The sequence below is a fragment of the Protomyctophum parallelum genome (genome assembly GCF_964188405.1).
Source record: "Protomyctophum parallelum genome assembly, chromosome: 18".
Taxonomy (NCBI): domain Eukaryota; kingdom Metazoa; phylum Chordata; class Actinopteri; order Myctophiformes; family Myctophidae; genus Protomyctophum; species Protomyctophum parallelum.
The window spans coordinates 36,886,855-36,898,610 of record NC_139716.1 but is presented as its reverse complement, the minus strand read 5'-3'; the positions used below and the strand labels follow the sequence as shown (position 1 = coordinate 36,898,610).

The 11,756-nt window shown below is 40.5% G+C and overlaps 1 protein-coding gene across 1 annotated transcript; it reads right to left on the bottom strand.

Moving 5' to 3' along the window:
* Nucleotides 1-814: 814 nt before the first annotated feature.
* On the bottom strand, nt 815-8,563 carry mad2l1 (MAD2 mitotic arrest deficient-like 1 (yeast); the record flags this gene model as incomplete). The annotated part of the gene is made up of 5 exons (XM_083788455.1): nt 8,422-8,563; nt 7,216-7,362; nt 4,989-5,109; nt 1,433-1,536; nt 815-987 (listed from the first exon to the last, which is right to left on the bottom strand). Exons 1-5 carry the CDS (start codon nt 8,483-8,485, stop codon nt 815-817), a joined length of 609 nt encoding a protein of 202 aa, XP_083644581.1. The 5' UTR covers nt 8,486-8,563.
* Between the last annotated feature and the right edge of the window lie 3,193 nt (nt 8,564-11,756).

Here is an 11,756-nt window from a genome sequence, read left to right as displayed (position 1 = left end):
GACGGAGGGTCCCCCGCCGAAATGACATGATAGTCATTGACCATATAAAGGAGTCTGGACCCTTGCATGTCTGCAACTTGGGAGAGTGCGCAAATGGAACCAAATGGACCCTTACGGTTTCCAATTGACCACTAATTTTCAGGAAGGAAAAGCAAAAAACTAAAAAAAGGAAAAGCAGCAGATTGACAAGCTTGTAGATGTGCTGCTTTTATGTGACGCAGCAGTATGAGCAAGTAACTGAACAGCAGAGACCGGTTCGCTCCATCAATGAGCAAATTAGAATTTGATCAGAGCATTACACAACAGTAACCAACATTATGCTAGCCCAGTGGTTCTCAAAGTGTGGCCCAGGGACCTTTCATGTTCCTTAAGGTGGTTCCAAATGAACCCTACACTGGTTTAACTCAGGATTGTAGTAGTACAATGGAACCAAATTGGGACCCAAAAAAAGAAATGTGTCCGCGACCCACAAACGGGGCCAGACCCAGTGTTTGAGAACCACTGGTCTAGTCTGGTAAGGAAGTAAAGATAGATCATTCCAACTTTTATGAATAAGTACTTGTGCTTTAACAAAGTACTTTGAATGAATGTGAATGATGGCATTCCATATAAGAACAAGCTTGACAAGCTTGTAGATGTACTGCTTTTATGTGACGCGGCAGTATGATCAAGTTGGGCCGTTAATTTAGGCTACAATCATTTAGAATATGGTGCTGAAGGTTTCTGCCCGACAACCACCACAGTTATATCAAAACGTGTTGAGAATCAATGACTACATGGAGTGGGGTGGTCATTAAAGGGGCACAGGGGGTCTCTAGACAGAGTCCGTCCTCTTGTAGGCCACCATGCTGTTGACCTTGTGGATGGTGGTGGTGAAGGAGCGCAGGCGAACCTCCTCAGAGTTGTTGATGACCTGCGGCCCAGACTCCTCCCACTGGGCGGGGACGTCCAGGTCCTTGTCCGTGTAGACCAAGAGGTCGAAGGAACCTTTAGGAGGGAGGGGGGGGGGGGGGGGTGGCAAGGAAAGGAGTAATGTGATTTCATATAATTATTTGTGATCACGTGATTTACTGCTTCCTGGTTTCTATGAGTCAAACGCATAGCGAAGAGCGCGTCTAGCATTAAAACTAAAAAACACATGTCAAAACACGGGGGGGGGTTACTGAAAAGATCTTAAAAGGAGCATGTAACCCATTTTCAACTTCATAGAATTGGTCCTCACTAACGGATGACATCAATGGTAGGCACATTTCTCAACTGTCCACAGACCCTCCTCTTGAGACAGAGAGAGTAGGCAGAAATGGTGCCATCTCATGAGCATTTCTGAGGACCAATTATATAGGTTGAAAATGGGTGATGTGGTCACTTTAACGAGAATGTGCTTCCATACTTTGCATTATGGAACAACTTCTATATATCCTGATGTACTTACAGGCCGTCTCCAGCAGGGGGAGGAAGGTGACCGTGGCGGTGATCTGTCTGATGACAGAGCGGATCTCATCCTGGATGACCTTGACTGACTTCTCCCTGGGAGCGCTGCAACACACAAGTTACAACACTCAGCACATCATGTTTAGAGTTTTAATACACACGTAATAACACTCAGCACATGGTGTTTACTGTAGAGTTTTAACACACATTACAACACTCAGCACATGGTGTTTACTGTAGAGTTTTAACACACATTACAACACTCAGCACGTCATGTTTAGAGTTTTAATACACACGTAATAACACTCAGCACATGGTGTTTACTGTAGAGTTTTAACACACATTACAACACTCAGCACATGGTGTTTACTGTAGAGTTTTAACACACATTACAACACTCAGCACATGGTGTTTACTGTAGAGTTTTAACACACATTACAACACTCAGCACGTCATGTTTAGAGTTTTAATACATTACAACACTCAGCACATGGTGTTTACTGTAGTTTTAACACACATTACAACACTCAGCACATGGTGTTTACTGTAGTTTTAATACATTACAACACTCAGCACATGGTGTTTACTGTAGTTTTAACACACATTACAACACTCAGCACATGGTGTTTACTGTAGTTTTAACACACATTACAACACTCAGCACATGGTGTTTACTGTAGTTTTAATACATTACAACACTCAGCACATGGTGTTTACTGTAGTTTTAACACACATTACAACACTCAGCACATGGTGTTTACTGTAGTTTTAATACATTACAACACTCAGCACATGGTGTTTACTGTAGTTTTAACACACATTACAACACTCAGCACATGGTGTTTACTGTAGTTTTAACACACATTACAACACTCAGCACATGGTGTTTACTGTAGTTTTAACACACATTACAACACTCAGTCAGTATGCCAGTCTATGCCATTCTAACCACTTCAAATGTTCTAATTTTAATAAAAAAAAAAGAAAGGTGGTAGCAACTTACTTACTTACTTACTTATAATCCATGTACAGACAAAATTGGCATAGGGCATAGCAGTGGTTATTATTTTTTAAATTGTATTATTATTTTTTTATTAAATTATTTTTTCCCCATAAAGAAACATCATCATCCGACATATTTGACGGCGGATTGATGAATGGCGACAGTTTTCCATTTGATAAATGATGGCCGTTAAGATGGACAAGCATTGTGAATAAACACTAGTTTTTATCATGATTGCAAACTTTCTCAAATAATCAGTTAAGGAAAAGACAGACAATGTTCTGCTGTCTATACACACACACACACACACACACACACACACACACACACACACACACACACACACACACACACACACACACACACACACACACTAACCTGCCTACAGGTGAGCAGTTCCTGTGATGAGAGCAGTGATGCTACTAGCCTTGCGTCCCTGACACACATTTGCCGCCATTGGCGTAGAGATCTACGTCTTTTGGTAATTTATAGTGGTTATGATAGCTCGAGTCGTAATGCTACTTACATTAGCACTGGGTTGATACTTGATAGGTGATGATGTAAACAGAAAAACAAAAAGGTCCATCTTGATCGCCGCGCACATCCATTCGCACCGTTTCTGTTCCTTGCTAATGCCTTTATCTCGGATTCCTTGTCCCAGATTGCGTCTCTGGTCAAAACAAGCTTTATTCGGCGGTCCACAGCCACAGTATTAATGGTCTCGGTAAGACTGTGTGGCTGTGCTTTCCAAGTGAACGTAAAATATCCGATCCGTCACAAGTTCTCAACACACATCGTAAGTAACATCCCGTTCCATTGTTTGGGGTCCCATGGTCGCGGATCCTTCAATAAGGGTTGTACTGGAAAAATGCTGTCCGGAATTTAGGGGGACCACGTAGGGATGGGATGTCTTTTATGGTGATTTAAAAAATAATCACACCCGTGTGAAGTGAGGGGCGCTCTTGTCGTCGTACATCATCCAATTAAAAATGAATATACTTCATGAATTAATTTGTCAACTTATGTTATTATCTTTTAAACCATGATGTGATTGGTTAGGCGATTTTCTTGTCTAAATTCTCCTTTCATTGTCAATGGCAAATGTGAGACGTAACGGGACAAAAAGCTGTATAAAAACCCTCACAATAATGATATTGCAGAGCTCACGACGCATTATGAGCTTGTAGATCTGCTATCTTTGGCAAACGTTGCACCCAGAATATGGATGCTGGGGGTTCTAGTGGATAAACAAGTGTCATTTTAAGGTTTTATAATCGTGACGTGAATTTTCATATTCCAAACCCTACCACCATTCTGTATGCGTCCACGGGACACATACAGTACATTATCTTGCTACGTTATGAACAAATTCAGTACTTATAAAGCGGGACATTCCCGCGCAACATCGACGTGAATCGGCTTTCGCAATTAATCTCCTCCATTACGTGTCTTCCGCCTCTCTCTTTCTGCATGCACAAAAGAGAGCCGCACACTGGAACTCTGAGCTCTGAACTCTGAGACAACACTTTGTTTTCAGATCATTATTTCCGGTGCGACACCAGAGCAAGAATACTATAGCAAACATCTACTTTTTTTAAACTAATAAATAATATCTTTGTTAGGCCTACATTCTCCTTTCCCATTCAACATAGGGATGTTGTTCTTTAGTTCCTATCTGTCTCTGCTTCTGTGAAGTTTAATTGACTTATTTTTCAAATTATTAACTTATCGTTGTACCCTCTATTCTGAATTTCTTTTCCTTTTTTTACTTTCCAAGAAGTAGTGCATATAGAATTGACATTAGGACAGTGATTCTCAACCTGTGGGTCAGCACCCCCAGGGAGGTCCCCACATGATGTGGGGGTCCCCATTTAATCAGGGGCCCATACATTCTTTTTTTTACACATTTGAATTTGAACCCATTTGTGGGTCCCAGGACCATTACATTGAAAACCTAGCTGTGAGAGTTGGAGCCCATACTGCTCAAGACTGCCTGATGGCATCGTAAAATGCCTGATTTTACACACAAGCTCTTGTAGATCTGCTATTTTCAGCATGCAACCAAACATAAAATGACTTGTCTTTTAGTTCTACTTTATCTCTTCTCCACTAGTCGCTCCCTAACATTTGTCTATTTTTTATTTGTTGACGAAATTGACAATATATTTAGTCATAGTTTTAGTCATCATAGCTTAAATGGTAAATGGTGCATTTATATAGCGCCTTTATCCAAGGCGCTTTACAGAGATTGTGCATTACATTCACCCATTCATACACCGATGGCAGCGGAAACCATGCAAGGCACCAACTAGCACATCGGGAGCAATTAGGGGTTCATTGTCTTGCTCAAGGACACTTCGACAGCAACTCTGGGGGAGCCCGGGTTCGAACTGGCAACCTTACGGTTACCATCCAGGCACTCTACCCCTGAGCCACCGCCGCCACCACAGCTTAGTTTTTCATCAGGGAAAAAAGGTAGTTGACAAACATTTTGTCATCATAGTTTTAGTCGACAACATCAACACTACAATGAATGATGTCACTACTGTGTTACCTGCTCTCCTTTGCCGACTTGTCACACTCAATGTCAAACTGCCATCTCTCCAGCACCTCGTTGGTCTCCAGACATGTGAGCACCAGCACCAGCTTCTGCACCGTGCACTCAAACAGCCACTCTGCAACGGACGGGAACACACAACTCCATGGAATAAAGCTACATGAAATGTCATGACTGAAATTACAATTGCTTTGGCAGCAGTCAGAGATGAACTAAGGTCCACTGTGAATCATGGTTACATTGTGTTAGAAATTAGAATATTGTCCAACTGAGGAAATGGTAGCAGATGTGATGATAAAACCTGCTACACATTTTAGTTGAATTACTTACTTACTGCTGATTTTATGTTTGGAGAATGAAAAATAATATTTACAACAATGTAAGAGCAAGTGTGGGTGTTGATTGATTATCTAATTGTAACTTAATGTTGAATGTCAGTGATGCAAATAGCCTTCATCCTTAGACTCACTGAATTGAGAAATGACAATCATTTTACCCTCCGTGGGTCCTGGGATGCAATACTGTACTCATCACTGTACACAAACGTCATTGAAGTAGGACTCATAAAATATCCCTGGGACCTAACTATTCAAAAATACCACCCCTGGGTCCCGGGACCCATTACATTGAAAACCTATCACTGGAAAGTATTGTTTATTTTTGCCGTTTTATTTGAATGATGATTGACCAATTGAACACTGACAGCCACCTATGAATGGGCGTGTACTGAAAACTGAAAGTTATTTGGGTGTGTTCTGAATAAAAAACCTCACAATGAGTGAGGGCAGTGCTTGGATGAGCTGTGTGAAGCAAGTCACGTCTCTGTATGTACATTTATATATTCCCCTGTCAGTGCTATTATATCATTATATGTATTGATCTGATGTTCTTGGTGCAACCGATCTGGAGAATCCGATCTTTTATAACATTTAAGTGGGATGAAAGTCAATCAGATATATAGTATAATATCGTTTTGCATCATTGATAATAAAAAAATAAAATATCCTTAAATCATCTCATGACATTAACATGACGTAAGTGAACAAATTAGTGAAAATAGGCGATCTAAAACGTCACAAGACAATGCAATCTTGCAATGTGAAGGGTAAGTGGTTGGTTGGGCTGAAAAATAATTACAATACATGAAGAAAGCACGATTACATGATTAATCGAAAAAGGTAATTAATACTAGTGAAATAACCGATTACAGCCCGCAACTTTTCGAGTTTCACACGAAAAGTTGCCCGACTGCCCATGGCAAGTGAATAAAACATTCGGGCAAGCAGTTTGCTTTCAGGTTGGCCGATGGGCAAGTGCATTACGTCTTCATTAAATATTATAGGCTACCTTTTTACAACAAGCAGTTGCACGCATTCTGTCGATTAGATCTAACATATTGTTTTTCTATACTCACAGACTTTACCTATCATTTTACCATGGAAGGAATGCTACAAATGGCACTAGGTGTCACATGGGCGGACCTCATCAGAAATGTGAACCTCTATGGGGACCTACCACGCGTCACAGACAAAGTCAGAGAGAGAAGGATGAGGCTGGCAGGACTCCAGAACTAGAGGCAAGTAAATTGACTCTATGGGAGTGTGGCAAAGCCAGGAGGGGAAGGAAGCACACTGCGCACCACCTACGTAGACACACTGTGGTGCGTCAGCTTAGCTAACAACACTGTAGTTAATCTGAGTTCCCAGAAGTTTTATTTTTCGCCACTAGGCGGGCGAGAAAGACTTCTGGGAAAAAAGGACAGTATCCCTGTGAGGGAAGTACGTTGCGCTCAGAATCTGAGCGGACACTCCCCTTTCCGGTCTGAAGCACTGTGCATACCATGAAAATAGTCCGAAGGGAATCCGCCCACTCCATGTGGAACCCGCCCCTGTCTTTTGATTCGCATTTCATTTGAAACGCAACGCACTGGGCCACGCCCCTGCTGCACAGGATCTGAGGCCAATTTTCCTAGACTACACTGTAGTAGACTGTAGAGATCAAGAACCTGATGTTACACAGGAAACTATGGAGGGCAGCGATCCAGGAGATGGTGTTGGCTAGAGCTCACTCTCGCAATAACTAACTCATCATGGAAAATGTACTTTTCTGGCAAGGGGGCATGACCTTAGGGCAAGTATTACATGACCTGTACTGTACTTGCCTGACAGGCAAGTGCCTCTGAGTCCTCAGTGTCAACCCCTGGCAGCCCTAAACGAACTCTTACCTTTGAGTTGTGTGACCACGTTGGTGAGGTAGTTCTTCAGCTTGGGATCGGTGGTCAGCAGCAGGCTCATGTTGTACTGGGTGACCCTGGTGAAGGTCTCTGGAGGGTAGATGCCTCGCTGGTAGAGGATGCTGTTGATGCCAAACGCTGCAGTGGCGTTGGAAGCAGTGGTGGAGAAAAAAAAAAGTACTCACAATTTGTATTTATGTAAAAGTATCAATACTGTAATATAAAAAAATACTCTGTTACAAGGAAAAGTCCGGAATAAAAATGTACTTGAGTAAAAGTACTAAAGTATACAAATTTACTTAAAGTACCAAAAGTAAAAGTACTCTTTATGCAGAATGTCTCATTTCAAGTTTTCAAATGTATATAAATATTTTGAAAATAGCAGATCTACAAGCTCACAAATATCACAATGCGTTGCATCGCAACCACTCTTTGAAAACCAGTGGTCTATCTATACAATTGAAATAATGTATACATTGGTTGAAACCATAGCATAATACTACCAGGTAAACAATGAACCTAGCATATGTTTAAACAAATCTAAATAGCTTTCTTTGAAATTGTGGTCAAGGAAAACAAGTCTGAAGCAACAAAAACATGAGAATGAATGACCAAGATGTGTCATGGGTAGCTAATAAAGACAACATAGACTTGGATCAAGGCTAGCTATCATAGATGTATTTTATCAATTTTGACATTCACATATCTAGGATACAAAAGTAAATATCAGACTCGATTGATAGTCTTGACTCTTGATCCCAGGCTAGACATAACACTGATTGATTCAAATAATACAGTCTTGTACATGTTCTTGTTTTAAACTTTGTAAATGCATTAATTTAGCTAAAGACCCCCTTAGAACCCAGCTATTAAGGAATATATAAATTGACAATGAGGATTTTAAAACGTAGATAAGGTTGAGAACCATTTCATTTAGTGAAAACACGTTAGAAATTACACAACAACAATGACTTTTCTTGAGATTGTCATTCATTATTAATATTGCTTTTACTCGAGTTTCTGTTTCAATCAAATACATGACGTAAAAATTACAGATAAGTTGAGGCAACGCGTTTATTCTTTGTCACCAAACCGCGTGCAACATGAAAATAGCCGATCTGCAAACTATTTTCACCCAAGCAACACACGAAGAAAAACAGACTTTAGACTTTAAAATACAAATACTACGGTACTTACAGAAGAACTCGGCGCACAACTCCGCGCTTCCCTTGAGGGTGATTCCTTGGAGCGTGCTGGTCATTTTCGCGAGGTTTTATACGACTATATTGTAATATGAGTAGATATATTAATCTTTGTTTTCCGTGTGTCTTTGCAGCTAGTTAACCGCCAGCCAGTTTGAAATGTCGACTCAGCCGGAGCCTACCGCGCATGCGCACGCAGCGGCGCATGTTTGATGACGTCACGTCGGCATTAGATGCCGGCAATGTTGTAGAAGTTTTGATTGATTGAAATATTTATTAACAGTTTGTAGAATTTACAGTACATTTTAAGCACAAACTCAATACAAAGACTGTCAACTGTGAGTGGACGACCCAATTAAGCATTACACTTGTTTACAACAGGGTCCACATTGTTCAATTCATCAAAACATTTAGAGACATACAAATAGACACTTCTATGTAGCTAAAGAACAGAACAGGAATTCATCATATAGGAAGCAAAAAGGGAAAAGATACATATACAGTGAGGGGAAATGGGGTGGGGGGGGGGGGGGGATTCAGATTTTACAGAGGCCAGTTTCGAATTGCAGCCATCCGTAGGTGCCCTTTGAGAGCGGTTTTGAAGGAGTCAAGGGATTCACATGTCTTAATGACTGTTGGTAGGGCGTTCCACGTTTTGGTGGGTCTTGAGCTGAGCTTTAAAAATGTCTACAGAGGCTGCCTGTCGAAGGTACAGTGGGAGCTTGTTCCATGCCGACGGCCCCTAGAAGCAAAAAGCTGCTTCCCCGTATTAGATGCAATCAAATAACCAGCATAGCTTTTTACCCCTTTTTTTTTTTACCAAACTAATTCTTAATCTTACTCATGAATTCACTTAAACATAAAAACATTGACAATTGGCACCTACAATGACCACATCTCTGTGTGACTGCAGTGTCAACACTTTATTAGTGCCCCTCTGGGACCCAATCAAATTACATACCTGGTTCATGAATAGTGAAATACATCGCAATAGTGTACTTTGGGAGGGATAGATTTTTTTTACAAACATTTATAATAACTATTACATCAGAAAAGATTGAGCTTTTAAACTTTAGCTGCAAGCTTTTGTTATGAATATTAGACCTAAATATTGCATAGAAATAAATGTAGGCCTATGATAAATGTAGACCTACAGGCCTACACAATAAAACAAACAAATAGCAAGGAAGCTGCAGCATTTCTGAAAGACTTAATAATTATTCTATTAAATACATCGTTTTTTTTTTTCCTTTTTGTTTTACAAAGATATTTGTATAGTGTAATGCTTCTCCAGGGACTACTTTATGTGGCAGACCACTCTGCCTTGTGCTAGGTGCTCTTAGGTCCTGCGCAGCTGCATTTTATGCCCTTGATTGACGTGTGTCAGTTCAACCTGACCACATACACAACCATATTAAAGCTCGCGAGGTTTTCAGGCTTCGCGCCTAAAAAGCACAGACATGCAAGCCCCTCGCAGCGTTGTATGCGCTGCGCGCTGTAGGCTTGTAGCTCTGATGTTTTCGTCTCGCGCCGCCACCACCACTTTGCTTCAGTCAAATGCAGTAGTTTTTTTTACAAACACACACCGTGCGAGCAGAGGAGGATATAAAGACGTGAGTTATTTAAATGTTTTGTGGCCTATTGAATGTTTTGTGGCCTATTGGAACACCTTTAAGCCCAACTCTTTTAGGACGGTAACCCTTTTGGGGGTTTTACATTTCAAGAACCTATATTTTTGGCTAGCCATGTACAACATAATTGTTTGTTAAGTGGCCCACAAAGTGAACAGTGACATTGTATCCGTGTGTATAGGCTACAGAGTAGCCTATACGGACCACATCTCTATGTCAACACTTTATTAGTGCCCCTCTGGGACCCAATACAATTACATACATGGTTTATGAATTAATATAGTGAAGTACATCGCAATAGTGTACTTTGGGAGGGATAGAACAAAATACAAACATTTATAATAACTATTACATCGTTTTACTTTCATGGCAAGGTGGACGTGGTTTGTAATTAGGCCTATCCCCCCCCCCCTTTTTTTACAAAGATATTAAAACTCGCGATGTTTTTCAGGCTGCGCGCCTAATAAACACAGACATACAAGCCCTCGCAGCGTTGTATGAGCTGCGCGCTGTAGGCTTGTAGCTCTGATGTTTTCGTCTCGCGCGCCACTTTCCTTCGGTGAAGTTGTTTATTTGTTTTATGTTGCAGGAGGAGAAGAGAAGAGAAGAGAAGATAAGAGAAGAGGGGGAAATGAGCAGAGGAGGAGATAAAGACGTGAGTTATTAAAAAGATAACTTTTAATTTAAAATGTTTTCTCCATATTAACATAAAGCACTCGACGAATGGAGAACAACAGCGAGCCAAATGTGTAACTGCGCAACAAACACCTGCACACCACCAACATGCACGAGGCCAGCTCGTTAAGATTAACACATTTAGTTTATAACTTTTTATATATCCATAAATGAAGGGACTTATTATGACATTAATTAAATAGATGTATGCCTATATTAGGCTATTGTGTGAGGCATATTGGGCTTTCAGTCGTCTGAACAGCTGAACTTGGGTGAGGTTCTCCATAAAAGCATAATTATACAGGAGATAATTAAGGAAAGCCATAATGTAAGAAGAAACTTTAAATAATAACTATAGTGTGTTTGACACATGTCACGTGGTGTTACATTAACAATACCAGCAGCACTCTTGACTCTGTTTGGACAATGGAAACACATTATTATAATATTATTTAATAATTCATAGTATTGATATTAATATAAGATTATTATTATTAGACTGCTATTGGTGTACATTTTATCACAGACACATTTCTTCAGTGTTTCAAAGTGGTCATTCAACATGACACTGGTTGCACTGGTGTGTCTAAAGCAGTGGTTTTCAATCAATTTAATTAATTATTAATAATATACGGTATATCAGCTCTCATCAAGCAAAGTGATAAAGTAGAAGACGTTACAATGATCATGCAATGTTTCCACTGCCCCGTCATGAGAGATACTCTGCTGCCACCTAGCGGGAAGCGGGGTGGTAGTGCAGTGGTATGGCAGGTCTCTTATTATGACAGGGGAATGAAGAGTTTCCACACTGCCTAAAGGGCCACTTCACCACTTTTAACCCTATCTTCATATAATTGGTCCTCTCTCTAATGTAAAATTCTACTCAGTCTTAGGAGGGCTGTGGGCAGTCCATAGCCCATGCCTATTTGCAATATTTGCAAGTAAGATCATTGGAGACCAGTGTTGTTTTTGGCAGCACATTTCTATTTTAGCCGCAATTTGCAACCTTAGATTGTTTTATAAT